A 21,251-nucleotide genomic window follows, 5' to 3' on the forward strand; every position below is an offset into this window, starting at 1 on the left:
AATGCTAGCGAGAATGGCAAGAAGAACAAAAGGAAGCTTAAGAAAGCTTAGAGAGAGAATTTCTAGAGAGAGAAACTACTTGCTCTTCTATTAAGCTTGAATAGCTTGATTACAACTTGATGCTTGATGCTTACAAATGAAATTCTCTAGCCTATTTATAGGCCTCCACCTCCTCAATGGACGGTGAGGATACATTTCATCTAATGGCTAAGATTAAGCCTCTAGAATGATCTACCACCTACCTCCATAATTATCTACACAATATACATGTTTCTAGATGGTCTAGAATCTTCCATCTAGTATGAATGGACGTCCTTGCCCTTGTGAACCTTCATGTGGCCAATGGGCTGGCATATCTACGGGCTGTGATTCTAGGCCTGCGGGCTATGGTGCTGGAGAAGCTTGTGGGCTGTGACAATTATCATTAGATTGTGAGCCCTACCTCTTCAATCCATCCATTGACCACTTTAATTATTTCCCAATGTTGATAGATATGGACATTAGGGTTTTCTTCTAACCCTAATTTTCATATATTCATTTACTCAAATTCTAACCCCCCACATTATATTTTTCCTTTCCTCATCTGCATAAGGTGAAATATGGAAATAATTATTTTAGAATTTATTATAAAGATCATAAAATATTATTTAAAAATTTTAAAATTCAAAATCTCTTGTCCTACAATTAAAGTTCTCTTACCAATTGGGTTAGTCTTAAGTGTTCATAGGAATAATTAACCAAATCTTGCCTAAAAATAAATGGACCGTAAGAAGAATTATTGGTTTTATTGACCATAGACTTTTCGGTTAATAATAATAATAATAGATTAATTAGTCGTAATGATTACAAACCGTTAATTCATGCATAATTCGAAATAGATTAATAATACAAATTTAAAAATAATAATTTCATTCTATTAATCGAATAGACGGTTTATATAATTAAAGGAAAAACTAAAACCGAATCAAAAACTAAAAGTTATGAGAACAAAACACTAAATAGCCGAGTTTTGTTAATAGATTATTTGGTTCGGTTTGACTGATATTTTTTCCTCCAAATGTTGGCATTTTCATTTAATTACGTAGCATGATAGCGATTTTTAATTATTTTATAGACCACTTTTATAGAAGAAAATGTGTTTAATTTATCTATTTGCTTCGAAAGAAAATTTGGGAGCTCAAAATGAGAACAGAATTTGTAGTGGGGGGCTCTTACTGTACTGTAGCAGAATGAAAAATGTGGGGCTGGAATTAAATGAAGTTTCTGGTTTTGTCCAAGTTCTTTGCATGGGAAAACAATTAAAGAATGCATTGCATAATTGATCGACTTGGTTTAGAATGTATGACAGGCCCAAAAATAGACTTGTCTTCTGGCTTATCCTCTCCTATGCACACATGGCCTGTTTTATCATTTATTATTTTTAAGAAAAATAAATAAATTAGTACTTTTGTATTTCATTTTTTCAATTTTTATCTATTAGCTTTAACAAAATTTGTTATTTTTAACCTTATTAGTCGTTTATCTGTGTGTTGCATGACCATTATCATTATTTTGATTATAAAATTAAGTTGATAGATAAAATTTAATAAAAATTTTAATATCTAATTTAATTTATAAAATTTTAAAAATAATATCAAATTAATTATTTTTTAAATATTTTTATTTTTTTAAAATTTTAAATCTTTATTATATATTAATATAATTGATATTACTATTTCTTAAAATTAAAAATTTATTATATAATTAAAAATTTAATTTATTATTAAATTTAATATTAAAAATATAATCTAAGATGTTTTTTTAGAACTAGAATCATTATCTAATTATAGATCTAATTTATTAATTAATATAATATTAAAATATAATTAATATGTTATTTTCTATGATAGAATTATTATTATTATTAACTGATTAGAAAACTATTTATTAGTTAATATAACATTAAATATTAATTAATATATTATTTTTAGAATTAGAGTTAATGTTCAATTAGGAATATAATTTATGAATCTATAAATTAATAAAAAAATTAATTTATTAACAATTATGAATATGTCTTTAAGGATAAGAAAAATGAGATTATTGACAACTTTTAAACGTGTAAAATTTAAAGGCCGGTTCCTTTGCTAATCAAGTTTAATAGTTGTAATTATCTCATTTTTTATTTAAATTCTCAAAAAAAAAATTGATTTTCTGTAAGTGATTTAGATATAATTTTTATTTATGAAAAAATTTATATAAAAATATCAACTAACTCATTTCTTAGAGTCATTTTAAAAATATTAATGTATGAAATGTTTATTGGATGTTGAATAAAGTCAAAATAATGGAAATAATTCTGATGATCCTCTCGGACCAACTACTAATCATCACCTGGTAAGCTATTCTTTCACCAACTAACTAATCAGACGTGAGCAGTTTCTTGGACGAATTTCTCCTTTTGCTCCTCAGCCGCCTACGAGATCAGGAAATTAAATTTCAATTATTTTTGGTATTGCAATCATAGATTTTCATGGCATATTATGATTTAGTACTTGGGCTAATTATTTCATAAAAGAATAATCGGACCAGCTACTAATCATCGTCTTGGTAAGTTATTCTTTCACAAATTAACTAATTAGACGTGAGCACTTTTTTGGACGAATTTCTCATTTTGTTCCTCAACCGCCTACGGGATCAAGAAATTGAATTTCAATTATTTGTGGTATTGCAATCATATATTTTCATGGCATATTATGATTTAGTACTTGGGCTAATTATTTCATAAAAGAATAAAATAATGACCTAAAATCTGAAAAACTTGCTGACATTTTTTTTCTTTTTCTTTGATTTTTCATTTTTAAAAAAAGGGGTCATTACCAAGCATAAAAAGGCATACCTTAATAAGCCTGAAAAGAAGGCCCAAATAAAAAGCTCAAATCCAAGTAAAAGCCCAGTAACCAGTAACCTTCTTGCCCAAAGCACAAGAAACCTCATTATTTCGGTATCAATAAAACCTTCTGCAAACAATTCCTAATTCCCTCCATTATTGTCAAAAATCTTCACTCTTTCACCTTTCGATCTCTTCTCAATTTCTCTCTTTTCCAGAACGGTAAGTTTTTCTCTTTAATCTCTTCTGTTTTTATATTTTATAATTAGATTTATTTCTATTTGGGATTCTTGCAGATTGGAAATTTAGGGTTTTTTTTTTGGATTTTTTAAAATTGTTATGTTGTATATTAATGGGTATATGTAAAATTATGCTAATTTTAGTAAATTTGTGTGCGTCACTTAGGTTTTATTGTTAGATCATGAAGCTTGATACCAGTGGTTTTGAATCAACTGCACCGCTCTTTGGAGCGAGTAGCAGTAGTGAGATGGTTAATGGATTTTCGGCTCCGGCGTCATTTGAGCTTCCTGTTACTTCTGATGTGAGTTATAAGTATTTTATGATTTTGCATTTGTGTTAAGAGAGAAATTTGAATATTATATCTATGAGCTGAATTTTATTTTTTTTGCCTGTTTGCTAGTTTGATGGTTTTCAGAGTGAAGCTAAACAAACGCTGAAGCATGCTAAGGGAACCACCACACTTGCTTTTATTTTTAAAGAGGGTGTCATGGTTGCTGCTGATTCTAGAGCTAGCATGGGAGGCTATATCTGTATGTGATTGTTTGTGTTTTGTACAATTTTGATTTATTTTGTGTCTTAAATTGCGATTATTTGATTTATTAATTGTATAGCATATTAGAGCTATGAAAATCTCGTGCATTTTGTATCAGGATGCTTGTGTCTGTTACTTTTTTTGTTTGAGCTTGAATGTCAATGTCATCTTAATTCTTAGGTTGTTCCTAAGTTTCATGTTACTTTCTATTTCCTGTGACTTGAATATCAAAAACGATTATACTTCTTAATCAAAAATTTGTCCTGCTTGATTTTTCAGCATCACAGTCCGTTAAAAAGATCATTGAAATCAATCCTTATATGCTTGGTACAATGGCTGGAGGAGCTGCTGACTGCCAGTTTTGGCATAGAAACCTGGGGATTAAGGTAATGACTTCTGTATTTTCTTTCTCTTTCTTTTTCTATTAAATGGTTGTTTTATGCCCATATGCTGTTGGCTGCTTTTGAAAGTAAGGGTGGTGATTAGATGTTAAATGACTCCATTAAATTAATTGGGGCCAGAATTTTTGTATTGTATGCTTTTTTGACCTGCGAGGCAACTGCAGATGTAGTCATTGACTTTTTGCTAGGATACATATAGTGCTCCCTAAAACACTGTTTCATCATGACCGATAATTCTCAATATGCCGAGGCTAATTGAAGATTTTCCCTTGACATTTTAATGGCTATTTTTTCCCCCAACATTTTTGCTTCATTAGATGGAGGGATAATACAAATGTACTTGTTCTTTAACTGATGTCAAAACTGGTGTCCACACAGATCTGCCAATTGGTAGAACTTTGACAACTGCTTTATTCCCATAGCATTCTGTTCAACATTAATCATCCTTTTAGCATGTATGATACTTGCTGCATAATCACCTGTTATGTAAAATACTTTTGAGTGCCTATGCAAGTATGCATGCTTTGGCTTTTGCATGGGATTGAATATGAGATCACCTGTATAATTTTTATTTTTATAATTAATTTACTATATCTTTCATGTTCATGGTTATCTGTGTTCCAACTGCTAATGAAAGTTCTTTGGCATCACTCAGTGTCGGCTACATGAATTAGCAAACAAACGTAGAATTTCAGTCACAGGAGCATCAAAGCTTTTAGCCAACATTCTGTACAACTACCGTGGAATGGGTCTGTCTGTTGGTACCATGGTTGCTGGATGGGATGAAACGGTAATGACATGTGGATATAACCGTATTGTCATGCTCTTTCTGTTGGTAAGTTATATAAGGTTTATCTTCTTCTTGCTGCAGGGTCCTGGACTATATTATGTTGATAGTGAAGGAGGAAGGCTGAAAGGAACAAGATTCTCAGTTGGATCGGGTTCCCCGTATGCTTATGGTGTACTAGATAGTGGGTAAGTGTTTAGTTTCCTTTTTTAATTTTCCTTAGAACATTGTCGTGACTAATAATGTTTAAGCATTTGAGAGAAATTTCCTTTCTGAAGAAAAATGTTACCTTGTTTTTTGTTTCTCAATTAAAGAACTGAGGAGCCGGTATTGTTTTTGCAATGTCTGATGGCTGATGCTAAAAACGTTAAATATGGACAATAATTTTGAAATAGCTAGAAGCACAGGAAAATTGTAAAGATAAAATTTAGAGTGTTCTTCTGTTAAAAAAAATGGTCAATAAGAAGATGAGGGTTTCATAGATCTTGAAGTTGATAAGATACAACTGTGAGATGAATGGGGAGAATGCTCAAAGTGGCATGTTATTTTAAGTCCTATTACATGGTTATGTCAAAAGGAAGAAGCCAATTTCTTAATAACATTCACAGTTGATAAAATTGATGGGCTTTGACACGACATTCCAACAGCTTAGTGGATATATATACCTCATTACATCTTTGATTAAACCACTGATTTCCAAAATTGAATTACTCTGGCTGTTGCTTCATCCAATGAAGTAACAGTACCTCTCTGGAAGAGAGGTGCCTAGTTTTCTTATATGTTTTATCCCATATCTTGCATTTTATAGTGGTTTAACAAAATTTTACGTTCTAGGTACCGGTTTGATATGTCAATTGACGAAGCTGCAGAGTTGGCTAGAAGATCTATTTATCATGCTACATTCCGAGATGGAGCCAGTGGAGGAGTTGCCAGCGGTATTCTCTCACTCTCGCTAATGTATTTGCATGCCCGCATGATGCTTGAATGAGCTAATCTAAATTGGATATTTATTTGTAATCAGTTTATTATGTTGGACCCAATGGATGGAAGAAGCTATCTGGCGATGATGTTGGAGAACTTCACTACCATTACTATCCAGTTATGCCCAGTACGGTGGAACAGGAAATGGTTGAAGTAACAGGGGCATGAGGAAAGTTCCCTCCTGTTATCCAATGGAGATGGCCTGCATTTACATCTTATGTAGCAGAAGCTGTTAATTACTGGTGTTTTTGAGTTTATCACTGGAACAATTCATGAATTGATGTTGCTTTGAGTTAATCCCATGAGTAGGCTATTCTTATCATCGTTCCATTATGTAATTCTGTTTCTTTTAGTCTTTATAAGAAAGAATAGAAGGGGATTTATGCAGCTATTCTTTGTGCCGGGCGTTTTGGATTATTATTACTTGAAACTCTATTTTGGACGGGGTGCTTAATCTTGGGTTGACACGATGGAGGTGATTAATAATGACATATTTGAGCAAGTCCTTGGGAGTTACAGTTGCGGTCTCACCATCACGAGTTCGGTGTAAATCCGCATTGGTTTTATAATTTGGATGTTTAGCTCCAATGCTTTCTTAGAAACGAAAATGTTTCAAAGAAAAAATATTATATTTGTTATTTAAATTTTTTTTCCAAAATTACTGTTTTTTTTAATTTTCTTTAAAAATACTGTTTTTTAATTTTTTAAATCCACGGTTGTAATTCTTTTTCAATTTTTTTTATCTGAAAATAATCAAAAAATAACTGTAGTTATTAAAATATTAAAAATATTAATGTAGTAAAAATAAAATAAAATAAAATTTGAAGAAAATAAAAAATATAGGTATTATTAATATTTCTCCTTTGTGAGAATGTTGTAAATTCTCTTCCCCCTTGTGTAATGGCAAGGAACCCAAGAACAAGAATGATTTGGGCGTTAAAATGTAGGTAGTGCAGTGTGAAAGGAGGTCATATTCATATATAAGTGCTCATAATGGCCCATTTTTATGGATTGAAATCCTCCCCCATTCCTATGCCCAGCATGTCATGTTTGTAATTTCCCTTTTGTAATTTTAAATTGAAGGGTCGATCTTTTATTAAGAATTTCTAAGTTTATGTTTTAAAAAAGTGAATTGTTATTTATTAGGTGAGGAGTCTCAACTACTAATTTTGTATTCAATGGTCAAAACATATCACGATCTCGATCCATTTCCTATTCTTATATTGCCATGTATGATTGAGAGAAGATGGGACCTGGTTAAATGATTGTGAAAAATGTAAATATACTGAGGAAGTTGCAGATATTGATTAGAGTTCAGTGAGATCTATTGACACTTTGGTAAACCCTATTTTATTCAATGATAAACTGTTGGTAAAACCTATTGTATGACGAGGAGTGAACTAGTTTTGTGGTAGTTTGGACCCACTTTGAACAATCCCAAGTGCCAATCAGGGTAAGGTTACATTCTATGCCAAAATCAATGGCATCCCTTCAACACCAAGCAAAGGGATACTGTATTTCTTTCTTTCTTTCTTTCTTTCCCTTTCTTGAAATATTGCACTCCTGTATGCTGTCTTTAATAGAAGAACATAGTGATTCTACTGAAAAAGCAAATGATTTCCTACTATTATTTATGTATTGAGTACATCTTGTATATAGATTAGAAAAACAGAAATCAAAATGAATTGATAAGCATCAGCATGCATATTATTGCTTTATGAGTTTTAATTATATAGATTCCTCACTTTTTTTATGCTATTGTCTGAGGTGTATAATGTTATTACAACTGTATTCCAAGATTGTATATATATATATATATATATATATATCAACTATTCTGTAAACAAATGAGAAGCAAACATTAATAAGCAAACAATAGTACTAGCTGGACACATCCTCTCTCTCTCTTTCCCTCTCCCCCTCATCCTTTGTTAGCTTCTAAGCATGTTTTCATGATTGAAAGTGAGATTTAATCATTCTACTCTTTCCATTAAGCAATTGTAATAATAATAATTAAAACCACTCATGAACCTTAACTATGAGTCAAGAAAAATAATATATAAGACAAAAAGAATGGCTTGGAAATGTGAAACATAAGTGTCAATGAGATTATTATGTTATTTTCCAAGAAAGTGGTGTTGGTTACATGAAAGAGATTGATCTCAAAAGGAAAACTTCCTAATCTTAGCCAGTATATGTATAAACATCAAGGATTTAGAGGAATTACATGCTAATTTTCTTGGGTTGTTTAAGGTTTATCCTATGGTTAATAGCATAATGTTTTTGGATAATTCTTCTTTTTCTAAAGGTTGAGTGACTATTTTGATATTCTTATTAAGTATTAATATATTAAATAAGAGGTTGCACCAACCATTTTTACTTCTCTGTTACATCAAATAGATAACAGCATTGATTATTAAAAGCAATTTTGAGTAAAATAAGAAATTCTTTCTGCTTATTCACTCTTTTCTTTTTTGCTGGGCAAGGATAGGATTAGTTTCAAAGACCTGTGTGGACAGTTATCTATTATGCATATTTATCAGTATAACCACATACAAAATATTAGCAACTTATCACTGTCAAAATGTAGTATTATCAACAAATTGTTAGCTAGTATTTGTGGTAAAATTACAGTGAAAACACTGTTAGAAGTTTATAAGTGTTGGGATTTTAGTTTCAGTTACCCTGTAGGCAAAGTTTGGTGAATTGACTTGGGGGAGGAGAAGGTCAGTCCAGGACCATTCAGATCACATGTCCCTTTTATATTCATTTATATAAATAAAATTTTCTTTGTCGTTTGATGAGATTGTCCCATAGTAAGTCCTTTTCAATGTCCCCAGAATCTGGAGATAACAAAATTATCAGAAAGAAAGATTAGAATTATTTTTCAGCTGATCCTAAACTCACCATAAAAAGAAGTAAAAAAAGAAAAAGGACAAACTCCCAGTCATTTTTGTCATTGCAGAGAACAATCTGCCATGTTGATAATCAAATACTCAAATTACTACCCACAAATTTCCCCTAGAGGAAGGATTCGAGAGTACTTGATTCTTCTAACCACTGAATTACACAGTGTAAAAAAGAAATGGATAATGGTTAAATTCTTATAATCACTGTCCAAACATGATTGTGAAAGTAATCTGATTAATATTTTCACTTATGAGAATGAGAAAGGTCTCCAGTTTGAGTCTCCTTCCGTTGGCTGTGTGGCCGGAAGAAGTTTCGCCAAATTAGGTTCACTTACCCTACCACTTTATCTCTACAACAAACCAAACTGTGAAACTGATAATGAAACGGCAAAAGACACCTCCAAATTTGTACCCGTTTCCTAACAATAACAGAAGTTAATTTGTTTCCAAGCCACGAAAAGAAAATTAACAAAACAACCCAAAAAATACAATTTTTAAAAAAGAAATCACCATGATTGCATAAAATAAAACCAGCTGCACAAACACACAACAAAGCTTATGCAATTGCTTTTCTTCTACTCCCTTCCTATTATCAACTTTCTCTTCTATGTCTCTGTCTGTATTTCTTTTTGGCGGGAGGTGGGCTCCATTTTCAATCAAAATCTCGTCTTTCTCAAGTCTCTTTCTCATAAATCTCTCGACACCCATGACCCAATTACCTCCTCCTCCTCCTTCTTCTTGTTCTTCTTCTTCTTCACTGTAAATATATCTATCTCTCTGTTTCTCTTCTCTTCTCTTCTCTTCTTCTATACCCAGAAACAGAGAGAAAAGAAAAAACCCACTTAGAAAACCAACAAGCACAAGCACAAGCACAGACAGAAAAACACTTCAAAACACAATGAGAAAGATTCGATCTTTAAACACAAAGCTGCTCCTTTTCCTCTCTTTCTTCTTCTTCTTGCTAAACACAAAACTAATTGTGTCTCTTTCTCCTGATGGCCTTTCTCTCCTCTCTTTAAAATCAGCCGTTGATCAACCTGACGGTGACAATCCTTTTTCTGACTGGAATGAAGATGACCCAACTCCGTGCAAATGGACAGGCATTTCTTGCATGAACGTAACAGGATTCCCAGACCCACGTGTAGTTGGAATCGCAATCTCAGGCAAAAATCTACGTGGCTATATTCCTTCAGAGCTGGGAACTCTTTTATATCTTCGAAGACTTAATCTTCATAGCAATAACTTTTATGGGTCAATTCCTGCTGATCTTTTTAATGCTACTTCACTTCATAGTCTTTTTCTTTATGGCAATAATCTTTCTGGTTCTTTACCTCCTTCTATCTGTAATCTTCCTAGACTACAGAATCTTGATCTTTCTAACAATTCTTTGTCAGGCTCCTTACCAGAGAATTTAAACAATTGTAAGCAGTTACAAAGGTTAATTTTATCTAGAAATAAATTCTCTGGTGAAATTCCTGCTGGGATTTGGCCTGAATTAGATAATTTAGTTCAGCTTGATCTTTCTGATAATGAATTCACTGGATCAATACCGAATGATCTTGGTGAACTGAAGTCTTTATCTAATACCTTAAATCTTTCTTTTAATCAATTATCTGGTAGAATCCCAAAATCTTTGGGGAATTTACCTGTGACTGTCAGTTTTGATCTTAGGAACAATAATTTAACAGGTGAAATACCTCAGACTGGGTCATTTGCTAATCAAGGACCAACTGCTTTTCTCAATAATCCTTTATTATGTGGTTTTCCTCTTCAAAAATCATGCAAAGATTCTTCACAGAGTTCTCCGGCGAGTCAGAATTCTCCGCAGGAATCTAATAGTAATAATAGTCTCAAGAAAGGATTAAGTTCTGGGTTGATTATACTTATATCAGTAGTTGATGCATTTGGTGTAGCTTTTATTGGTTTAGTTATAGTCTACTTTTATTGGAAAAAGAAAGACGATTCTAATGGTTGTAGCTGCACAGGGAAGACTAAATTTGGTGGGAATGAGAAACATCGAGCTTGTGCTTTATGTTCTTGTGTTAATGGCTTTAGTAATGAGGACTCAGAAGCAGAAGATATTGAGAAAGCAGCAACAGAGAGAGGGAAAGGAGATGGGGAATTGGTTGCAATTGATAAAGGTTTTAGCTTTGAGTTAGATGAATTACTTAGAGCTTCAGCTTATGTGTTGGGAAAAAGTGGATTGGGGATTGTGTATAAGGTTGTGCTCGGAAATGGGATTCCGGTGGCTGTGAGGCGGCTCGGTGAGGGAGGAGAGCAGAGGTATAAGGAGTTTGTTGCTGAAGTTCAGGCTATTGGGAAGGTTAAACATCCAAATGTTGTGAAGTTAAGAGCTTATTATTGGGCTCCTGATGAAAAACTTCTTATTAGTGATTTTATCTCCAATGGTAACTTGGCTTATGCTCTGAAAGGTCAGTTTCTTTTTGCCGCTTTTTCTCTTTTTAGTAACTGCTTTTCTATTTTTAATATTGTTTGATTCTTTAAGTCTTGATTTTCTAGGTCCGAGCTTAACTGATACACTTTAGAGTGATATTAGGTGGATCATGAGATTAAACTCAGAACAAACAAAGGAACTTTACTAATTGTCTTTACATGAACCTTAGTCACAACTTTAGACAGATGTGCAAGTTTTGAAATTGAGCTTTAACTTGTGTGAATCCAAACTCATTAGGGTTCTAAAATCTACATGTTAAAGGCTATTCCTTTCTGTTATTAAGTTACATAAATTGTACACTTACATTTTGTGAAAGCAAGGATGAGGTGCTCCAAGTAGCTGTCACTGGCTTTGTGGGTTTGGAATTGAAGTGTAAATAGTGAAGTGAAGGGGACAGAGTGGGTAGCAGCACTAATTGGGTGCTTTAACCAGAGGGAATTTAGGGGCATTAAATAGGTGCTAATAAATGGCCATGTTATTAGTCATCATGGTCTAGACACTAATGGTGGCATGTGGCCTACCAGCTATGATTTACTGCACCAACCCATGGCCTCATCCTAACTGTATTTCCCTTTTCTGGTCCATGCGCATTGTGTCCTCTCGCTTTCCCCCTTGCTAACCGCATATAAGCATGCCTAGTGTTCAATTTTGCTTATTCTAAGTACTATCTAATCTAATGGTCCAATGCCTATTCTGTGATAATGTTTCCTTTAAATGGCGCAAAAAATGGCCATGTTATTGGATCTTGTGTTTGTAGATAATAACAGACATGGTTATATTTTGACTTTTCATGGGTTATACTCATCATGTAAGGTGGTAAAAAAGAAAAATGATTGTTTTGAATATTATATGATTCTCAAAGTTAATTGTTGGCTATAAGAGTTAGGTTGGCATTGTTGTCTGTGAGATCCACCTATTGGTAGGTCCCCTCACTATTGGCCTGACCATGTATGGGATTGGTGTACTGTATTTTTTTTTGATGATTAGGAGGAACTTGAGCATTTCTATATCTCCAATCACAAGGGAATGGGCAGAAACTCATAATCAATGACCCACTACTACTCCTTTTTAGTTGCCCAACTTTGATTTCCTTGTAAGTTTGTATCTAGCTTGTGATCCGCTAATGTTGATCGATCTTATCACCCTCTCCTTTGACTCTCTTGGTCTTGCATTTTCTTAAGCTCCTTTCTCAACTCCATACCTGGATTCAGATTCTTTTGTTTAAAGTCACTTTATGAAGGTTCCTTTGCATACTTCCTCTTTACTTTTCTCTGAATGTTGAATCTTTAGCTAGAACAACTGACTTTTATTTCTTCACCTACTTTCCACTTTTCTAGTACCATACCTTTACTTCAAAGGTTTATGTGTTTTCTTAAGGTGAAAAATGGTAAAGGGCATGTTCTTAAAGGGCCATTGAGTTAATAGTCGATTGAGTTCTTAGCCTAGACATGCTTTCCTCAAAGGGACCATACTACATTCATATCTCTCTGGCCAGGCTGGGCCCCATATGTCTGACCTCTTTAGCATACTAGCCCATTTTTTACTTCATAATTGGAACATTATCAAGGCCTGATGAAATATAGAAGAAGACAAATTTTAAAGAATCTGAGTTCCTATTTATTTCAGCTTGAACTTTCAAGTCTAGGTCATTTTGAATAGAACTGTAAAGGAAATGATCCTCTCAGGACTCACAATGTTAAGATTGCTCCTATTCCTTGTCTGGGTAGCATAGCAGAATCAACATTTAACATCTTGTCTAGCTTTTTGTAATATAGCAGCATAAACTGAGTGCTCTTGCTGTCACTCTGCACAGACATATATTCAAATTAATTTCTGTTTACCTTTCAACTCATCAATTAGCCATGAAGGTACAACCATTTATAAAAGTTCATCATTTTCAGGGAGAAGTGGTCAGCCATCTCCTAGTCTCTCATGGGCAACCAGGCTAAGAATTGCCAAGGGAACAGCCAGGGGCTTAGCCTACCTCCATGAATGTAGTCCAAGAAAATTTGTCCATGGAGACGTTAAACCGTCAAACATACTACTGGACAACGAATTCCAGCCTCACATTTCTGATTTTGGCCTAAGCAGGCTAATCAACATCACTGGCAACAATCCTTCTTCTTCAGGTGGATTTATTGGTGGAGCTTTGCCTTACTTAAAATCGGTCCAATCCGAGCGAACTAACAACTATCGAGCCCCAGAAGCTCGTGTTCCTGGAAACAGACCAACACAGAAATGGGACGTCTATTCGTTTGGAGTTGTCTTGCTAGAACTGCTGACAGGGAAATCTCCTGAACTTTCACCAACTACATCAAATTCTATAGAAATTCCTGACATAGTTAGATGGGTGAGGAAAGGATTTGAAGAAGAGAACACCTTATCAGAAATGGTTGATCCAGCATTGTTACAAGAAGTTCATGCCAAAAAGGAGGTGCTAGCACTTTTTCATGTTGCCCTTGCCTGCACTGAAGCAGATCCTGAGGTGAGACCCAGGATGAAAAATGTGTCTGAAAATCTTGAAAGGATTGGAGCATAGGGAAAAAAACAAACTGATGGCTTCAATTTTCCAAGAAACAAGCTCTTGAAAAATTCTTGATTTTGCAAAAGGGCATTACAGGATTTTGGCATTTGAGAGGTTGAAGTTGCTTAAAGATTGCTTCAGCCATCATTTAACTTGGATTGCTAATGACTATAAATTGGATCCAAATTTTTTGGAGTTCAGGAAGTTTATGCTTAGCATGATTGGATCAGTATACTTTTTTTTTTTTTTTTTCTTCTTGAGAATTATGGAAGTAGGTTTATTTGTAATTTAAATTTCCATCCCCCTGGGAAGTAGGATGTACTGTAATAAAAAAAGATTATTTCATCCTGATTCTCTTTTATATAGGCTTTGCCACTTTGGCAGATTGGAGGACAAAAAACATAGCACTCCTTTGAGGTAAGTTGCATTAGGGTTAAAATTTTAGTCATTCATTCAATACAGAAATCGGTAGAAGAAGGCACCCAAATTCACAGTTACAATTCCAAGTGATCATTACAATTGGCTTTAGTAGTGAATGTTAATTATTCGTAAAATACTAATTATTTGTTACAATTAACACATCCTTATAGTTTTATAATTTTTATTTTTAATAATGTAATTTACTATTTATCATTTTAATTCTTTGATATGCTATCAAAAAAGAAAAATTTGCATGCCGTGCATTAAGTGGGTCAATTTTTTAATTATAACTTTTGACATTGTTATACATATCTTTTAAGTGAAAAAATAAAAATATTATCAACACATATATATATATATATATATAAGTTATAATCTATTAATAAATCAGAATTTAAATATAATGATATTTTTTGAGAAGTTAAAATCTATTTAAAACATTTCATGGTAAGACATTATGGATTAGAAATTATTTTTAAAAAAATAATTCTAATCTTTAATATGTTTATTTTGATTCTTTGTTACATATATAATAATAGAGTGCGCTGTTATATATTATACAAGTACAAATAAAACAATTTAAATAATACAATGAAACCTGGTTCAAATTATTTATTTTAAATTAATTTTTTAAAACTGTCTTTTTCAGTGTTTAAAATATATTTTTTTAAGAAAACATACAAATCAATATCTTTTACAAAAATCGATATAATATTAAATGAATTATAAGAAAAATAATTTGTTATATACAAAAGTTTAGGTTTATGTTTTACTATCTAATGATAATTTAAAAACCCCTTAAATTGATTAATAAAAATATTTTTAAAAATATATTTTATGCATTCATAAGTTAAATCTAATAATAAATAAATATTCTATTTATAATTAAAAAATTGAATATTATATAGATTTTTGAGAATTAAGAAATTTTGAGTTCTCATATGTAATGAATAATTTTTCAGAAAAAGAAAATCGTGGGTTTTTCACGCATAAAACATACCTATTTTCTAACACGTGGCAGCTAGTTGAAGTATCCAGTGACGCACTTCCGGTGACGTAAATTTTCTATTTGTTCTCTTTTACTACAGTTTTTACAGTTTACAGCTATTAGCGTCGAAGCAAAAAAATAAAAAAACGGTTCCTTTCGATATCTCTCTGCATTCTCTTGTCTTTAAGCTCAGGCAAATCCTGGATCCGAAAGTCTAACGGTAAGTCTATTCTCCAATTTCTTATTTATATTCTGCACCTCTATCTCTTCCCTTCACTAAGCCCTAATCTCCCAAAGAATCAACTGTATCAGTTTTGTTTTGTCTAATGAATCAAAACAATTTTTGCATTAATTATGACTTGTAAATAATAATCACTCGAAAAGGTTAGCTACTTTTTGCTTCATGTAAATGTTAATATCACTTGAATGTTTTCTTTTTGTTTGCTTTAATTTGTAGATTTGAAGGAAAGGGTAGCTGGCTGTTTGGGGAGGATCAAGATATGGTAAAGTAAATTTTTTTTTATAAATATTTTTGAAGAACTAGATTCTTTTTACTGTAATAATGAAATGAATGTTGACGTATTTTTTTTCACTTGTTTTGTTGTTTTTCAGTCTGCACTGTTCAATTTTCATTCTTTTCTCACGGTTGTGTTATTGGGAATTTGTACTTGCACTTATGTCAAGATGCATTTTCCTGCAATTTTGGAGCAGAGAACAGGGTATGCATCCTTCATTTCTTTTATTTCTGTTTTTATTTTATAATCTGTGATTTAAATGTGAGGGTAGCTCTTTGTTAAAAGGTGTACATTTCCTTTGATATTGTAAATGTGATTTTTCCCATTTCAAAGGATAAACTTTTAGCTTTGAGTTGATTTATGAAGATGAAGTTTTAGATTTTGCAAGACATTGATTAGAAATTGATGTTGTTTTCCATCAATGAAATAGAATTTATTTTGTTAAAAGTATTTTGCTGTAAATATGGAAAAAATCCATGTTTCTGTCAATCATGACACATTGTATAAGTGCACATGAAAGGAAGAGTCTCTGAGATTCTGATAAGTTTTTTTCTTAAAATTTCTACGGAGATAGACCAATGACTGCATTAGTTTAAGCAAACACCCTCACTCTTTGTGGTTATTCTAGTTGCATTTGGAGTTATCGGTTTTTTCAAGCTAAATGATGTGAATGCTTCAAACTATTGGCAAATTTTTATTTATTGTCAATGCTCATCCAAGTTGACTAATTATTTAATTATGTTGAGTGAGTTAGCATTCTATTACCAAGGTTTCAGGCTACTTCTCAAAAATTGCCAGACACCAATGCTGCTGCACACCCTTAACATATTCCTTGAACCTTGCTTGGGATGCTCACTGCTAGGGTGCTGCCTTCGGGATCATCTGTTCAGATTTTAGATCTAGTGCATCGACTTGAAAGCATTAGGCCTGCAATGTCTTTAAAAAATTTGCTTACTGCCACTTAGGTGGCTGAGCTGATTATCAACTAAATTGCTTTTTCCCCCTTGAGGAGGGGAAGGAATCCCACCTATTGTTGAGTCATTTTCTAGCCTACTGCCTATCTGAAGTGTCGCATTTGCTTGCCATCACACATGTTTATCTCACACTCGATGGAATGCTAGTAGAACTGGCAATGGTGAGGGGTGGGCAGTGGCTGGAAAATCCCACTATCCTCACCCTTTCCCCTGGTGGGGGGTGGGGGGGAAGGGGGAACAAGAGACTGTACCTGGTCTTGGCTTGCCTAATATTGAGTCCCTTTCCATGGACATGCCTGCTCTATCTCATAGGGTGAAATTGGTCTGATGGCGTAAACCAAAAACTCAAAGTGCTAAAAAGGAAAATGTCTTGTTTTTTTAAGTTCCATGTTTCTATGTTTTGCTGTTCAAATTCATTTCTGTAGCTACACTATATGACTTATAAACACTTGATATACTAATGCAGCCAGTAGCTCTCGACCTTCCACAAATAGCATGTTTAACTTTTGATGCTAAAATACACATCCCACAAAATTATTGACTGTCGAACAAAAGATAGAATTGCAACTTTGGAAAAAGCTACAGCCAATACAAAAGATATTATAGCCTTTTACTATTACAGATTACTATATTTTCTTCCAGTCTTGCATTTGGTTAGACTATCAACTAGTTGCTTTTTTACTCTTTCCTTGCTGAACTCAAGTCAATAATTTTACAAAATAGCCATATTGATGTGATCTGTTATCATTGAGGTTTATATATAAGGAAGAGTGGTTTTTGGTACTAATGTCTATATGAATTTTATGGACAGGTTCCGTGGGTTCTTTTGGAAGGCAGCCAGAATAGGTAAGCTTCCTTATCTAAATGCTTTGCCATTACTTTAAGGACCAGATAAAGTCATCTCACATATCCTCTTTCTGTTGGTCTTTTTGTATTCTGACACAACCCTTTTGTTTTGGCGGATGATGTATTTCTTTACTCTGTATTTGTACTAGTTATGAGTTTGGAAGTATAGTTTTCAAAGAAATGTGTCTCTGCTAAATTATTTGCTAAAGTAAATATTTAAAGAAAGCTACATATCATGCAAAAATGAATACAGCCCTAGACAACAATTTGGATTAAGCATAGGTGCAGAAGATCGAAGATCTGGAGGTTGTAGCTTAGTTAGTAACAGCTGAGTCGGGGTGGGACAGGTAGGTAGCTAATATGTAATTCTGATTTGCACACATTGAAGTCTGTTATTTCTGGTAAAATTTATCAGGAACAAATGTAATGTCAAAAGATTTTAATTAGTTCAAGCAGGTTTCCTAGCTGGTTATCAAAATTTAAGGTGTTCCTAAGCTGTTGATTGAGAATGAAGGAATGGTGTTGAAGTTTCATGAGATTTTAACTTGAAATAGGAATCCTTGTCATTAGTGACAGTAAGGGTAATATGATTACCGTTATCATCTGCATATCTATTTTGATCTAGTGCTGAGATTTCTGATTTTCATTGTTGGAAATACAATTGAAAGCTAGCCACATGCTCTAACTAAAAAATATCATTAATCTCTGGTCAGAAAAATTGTTTTCGTTTCTTCACCCTTGTTGGAAGGATTGACTTGATCTCCATATTGTAAAGCCAGTTACCTTGCTATTCACGTTCACATGCTGAATGTATGACATTAGAATGAAAAGAAAAATTATGGAGCATTGCAGAAATTTGATTAATTCATTTTATGGTTGGGAACCAATTGAAAGCTAGTCATATGGGCTAACTGAAAAAATATCCTTAATTTCTGGTCAGAGAAATTTTTTTTTTCTCCACCCCTATTAGAGGGATGGACTTGATCTCAGTATTGCGGAGCCAGTTACTTTGCTCTGAAAGCTGAGGATGCTATTGAGATTGTATGACATAGAATAAGAAAAACTAGTAGAACATTGCAGACATTTGATTAATTTATTTATTACTTTCTTCTAAGTCTACACAAGTAGTTTGGCTTCTGGTTTGTGTTTAGAAGCCAAAGTTGTAATCATATTTATATCATTTAAAAGGAAACCTGTAATCATTTAAAATCATGTGAAAGGAACTTAGAACTGAAGGTATGTTATGATAAGATCTATATGTATTTTATTGCTTATGAACTTGAAGCTGTATGTGCTTAGCCTGAATTACAGTCTGATAAAATTGTGTGGTTGCTGATATAGGTGAGCGTTTGAGTCCCTGGGTGGCTGTAGGGTGCTTCACGATGGGCGTGTCAATAATATTTTTCTGACAATGAAAGCTTCCTGTCTGTGCATTAGGAAGTAAGCTCAATTTTTTTTCTTTCTTTCTTGTGGGTAAATATGCCACCCATCAGAATTTGGTGTCATCAAATCATGTGTGATAATTAGTGTATCAATAACCATTGTTAAATGACCATTTTATGGACTTTTTTTGATGTCTTTCTTTGGTCAATATATATTTTTGGTTAGCCTATTTTTCGTACAACCACATCAATACTAGATTCGGAAGACCCTTTTGCTGGTAAGGTTATATTGGATGCCAAAATTCCAATGCATGATTTATAAAATCTGCGCTATTGTCTTGCTTTTTCTTTAAATCTTTTGCCTGACTTTGGGATCGATATCACCTAGGAAATTTATCTTGTGATTAGGTTTGGAATTGCTTATGTTAAAAGTTCTGAGATTCATTGGATATAAAGTGAAAATGCCATTCAACCTTGTTACAGAGAGAGAGAGAGAGAGAGAGTTGGATTGTAGAGATTTTGGAGTGCACGTTATGTTTATTAATTGGTAAATATATGGGGGCTTGTAATAGTTTTAAAAGCTGCAAAATATCTACTATGTACAGAGGCACCACTTATCTTCTGCAGAAGTGGAAGAAAAGGCTACAGCTCAAGCTGAAATTAGGGCTGTACGGAATTTAAACCTGGTGGGGATACAAGCTATGACATAAACTGTCAGCTTATGCTGGAATCTCTTCAAAACCACAATTTTCCCTTCCCCCCAGTGAATTATCGACAGGATTATCTTCTTGATTGGTTTTTTCCCAGAGTTCTCCTTGGTGACCTTACCCATCTCCTCATTAGCCTTTTGGTCTTCTCCTTCCCATTGGAGGGGATAGCTCCTGAGAAACACCCTTCTATTATTGTAGTCTTCGTAGCGAAAGCTCCTTGTTCTCATTCCATTTGCTTCCATGTCTTTGCAATTTCTACTTCAAGAAGTTAACTATTGTCTGATAGAGATGGCTTTTATAGGATTATAGGGAGGAAAAACAAGAGAAGAAAAGGGAAGGGGATTGAGAGAGGGTAGGAGGAGATATCAGTAAAAGACAGAGTAAAACCTGGAAGAAAAGACGCCTTCCAGGCGAAGAATAATTAATTTGTAATTGAAAATGATGTTACATCCTAGTATCCATCTGAATGGATTCTGTTGAATAGTATTTTTAGTTTTATATCATATATGCTCTGTGGGGCTGAGATGCAAGTTATTAGTATGTGTCATCCTTTCCCAATTCCTTGATCATTAGATTTTCATTATATGATAATGATGTGGGCATCATAGGTTATGTTATATTGAATATGCTCTTCAGTTTCTCCTCACAAGTCCCAAGACAGGATGATCCTTGTTTTCATCTAAGAAATATCTTGTATGGAAATTGGAGGTAGCATATTAAGGTGACAATTCCTAAAGATTTATGCTTTGATCATTGAAATAATCATCACATATATATTTACTTAGAATAAACCTGACGCTGAACCTTAGATTCTTTACATCCAGAAACATGTTACCACACTTAACATTTATGCCCACACCCTGACCTGCACATGCACCCATACCTAAGGGCTTTGAGGGTGTACAAAAATGCATGCTCCATACTATAATTCCTTTATTTATTGTTGAATCTTATTGTATGGGTCATGGAAACGAATTGCTGTACACTCTATACAATATAAAACAGATAGTTTTGCCGTTATGGGATTGAAGATATATGAAGCAGCTCTATTTTGGAATTTTTGCTTGCTGCATCATTAGGACAGACAGTATTCATCGGTGAAGGCACGCCATAAAGTTTGTTAATGATGTTGAGTTTTGTCTCAGGGTTTAGCCGTTTAACTAAGATAAAGACAAGCTGGATCAATTCCACGACTCATTTTTCATACATTGCTTAAAAGACCAATTGTTATTATCAATATTGTCTTATTTGTGCTGAACATATGTTGATATTACAAGTTTTAGTGTTTTCTGATCATTATGAAAGCCACAATGGAGGTTAAATTTTCCAACTTTTTGAACAAGAGAAGTGCGTTGCAGAAATTATTTGTAAAATGTTTACAGCAGTAAATATTAGGAGTTTAGCAGGCCAATCCAAAGTTTAATGGGGATTTTTCAAGAATATCCTAAAATTAATAAAAAAATATTATTTTTACTGCATAGTTTTTTTAAATACTACTTTTCTATTTTTTTTTTTTAATTTACAGTATGATTGCTCTTTAGTTGTTTTTCGTTTGTTTTATTTAAAATTAACTAAAGAAAAATAAAAAAATCAAAATTGTAATTAAAAAAAAAGTGTTAGAAAACTGTATTTTTAATATTTTAACACAGTTAAAATGAAAGAAAATACTGTAAATTTGATTTAAAGAAATACAGATATTTTTATTATTTTTCCAATCT

At 33.0% G+C, this 21,251-nt stretch overlaps 3 protein-coding genes across 3 annotated transcripts; all 3 read left to right on the forward strand.

Annotated features, from left to right (window-relative positions):
- Nucleotides 1–2,915: 2,915 nt before the first annotated feature.
- On the forward strand, nucleotides 2,916–6,201 carry LOC8278402 (proteasome subunit beta type-5-A-like). The gene is made up of 8 exons (XM_048377340.1): nucleotides 2,916–3,091; nucleotides 3,275–3,410; nucleotides 3,510–3,639; nucleotides 3,921–4,027; nucleotides 4,698–4,832; nucleotides 4,914–5,017; nucleotides 5,664–5,764; nucleotides 5,851–6,201. Exons 2-8 carry the CDS (start codon nucleotides 3,291–3,293, stop codon nucleotides 5,976–5,978), a joined length of 825 nt encoding a protein of 274 aa, XP_048233297.1. The 5' UTR covers nucleotides 2,916–3,091; nucleotides 3,275–3,290; the 3' UTR covers nucleotides 5,979–6,201.
- A 3,061-nt stretch (nucleotides 6,202–9,262) lies between these two features.
- LOC107260739 (receptor protein kinase-like protein ZAR1) lies at nucleotides 9,263–14,043 on the forward strand. The gene is made up of 2 exons (XM_015716801.3): nucleotides 9,263–11,151; nucleotides 13,076–14,043. The coding sequence occupies exons 1-2, from the start codon at nucleotides 9,618–9,620 to the stop codon at nucleotides 13,711–13,713; spliced, it is 2,172 nt and encodes a 723-aa protein (XP_015572287.1). The 5' UTR covers nucleotides 9,263–9,617; the 3' UTR covers nucleotides 13,714–14,043.
- A 1,142-nt stretch (nucleotides 14,044–15,185) lies between these two features.
- On the forward strand, nucleotides 15,186–19,015 carry LOC8286824 (protein kish). The gene is made up of 5 exons (XM_015716641.3): nucleotides 15,186–15,326; nucleotides 15,564–15,609; nucleotides 15,719–15,825; nucleotides 17,407–17,441; nucleotides 18,783–19,015. The coding sequence occupies exons 2-5, from the start codon at nucleotides 15,607–15,609 to the stop codon at nucleotides 18,848–18,850; spliced, it is 213 nt and encodes a 70-aa protein (XP_015572127.1). The 5' UTR covers nucleotides 15,186–15,326; nucleotides 15,564–15,606; the 3' UTR covers nucleotides 18,851–19,015.
- Nucleotides 19,016–21,251: the final 2,236 nt, after the last annotated feature.

This window comes from Ricinus communis, chromosome 7, assembly GCF_019578655.1.
Source record: "Ricinus communis isolate WT05 ecotype wild-type chromosome 7, ASM1957865v1, whole genome shotgun sequence".
NCBI lineage: Eukaryota > Viridiplantae > Streptophyta > Magnoliopsida > Malpighiales > Euphorbiaceae > Ricinus > Ricinus communis.

What these genes read in the sequence shown, in the direction of transcription:
- LOC8278402 (XM_048377340.1), top strand. Translation starts at nt 3,291, where the DNA reads ATGAAGCTTGATACCAGTGGTTTTGAATCAACTGCACCGCTCTTTGGA. An exon ending in ATAGAAACCTGGGGATTAAG is followed by an intron (nt 4,028 to 4,697) that starts GTAATGACTTCT and finishes GGCATCACTCAG; the next exon opens with TGTCGGCTACATGAATTAGC. An exon ending in TTGCTGGATGGGATGAAACG is followed by an intron (nt 4,833 to 4,913) that starts GTAATGACATGT and finishes TTCTTGCTGCAG; the next exon opens with GGTCCTGGACTATATTATGT.
- LOC107260739 (XM_015716801.3), top strand. Translation starts at nt 9,618, where the DNA reads ATGAGAAAGATTCGATCTTTAAACACAAAGCTGCTCCTTTTCCTCTCT. An exon ending in CTTGGCTTATGCTCTGAAAG is followed by an intron (nt 11,152 to 13,075) that starts GTCAGTTTCTTT and finishes CATCATTTTCAG; the next exon opens with GGAGAAGTGGTCAGCCATCT.
- LOC8286824 (XM_015716641.3), top strand. An exon ending in ATTTTGGAGCAGAGAACAGG is followed by an intron (nt 15,826 to 17,406) that starts GTATGCATCCTT and finishes TTTTATGGACAG; the next exon opens with GTTCCGTGGGTTCTTTTGGA. An exon ending in TTGGAAGGCAGCCAGAATAG is followed by an intron (nt 17,442 to 18,782) that starts GTAAGCTTCCTT and finishes TTGCTGATATAG; the next exon opens with GTGAGCGTTTGAGTCCCTGG.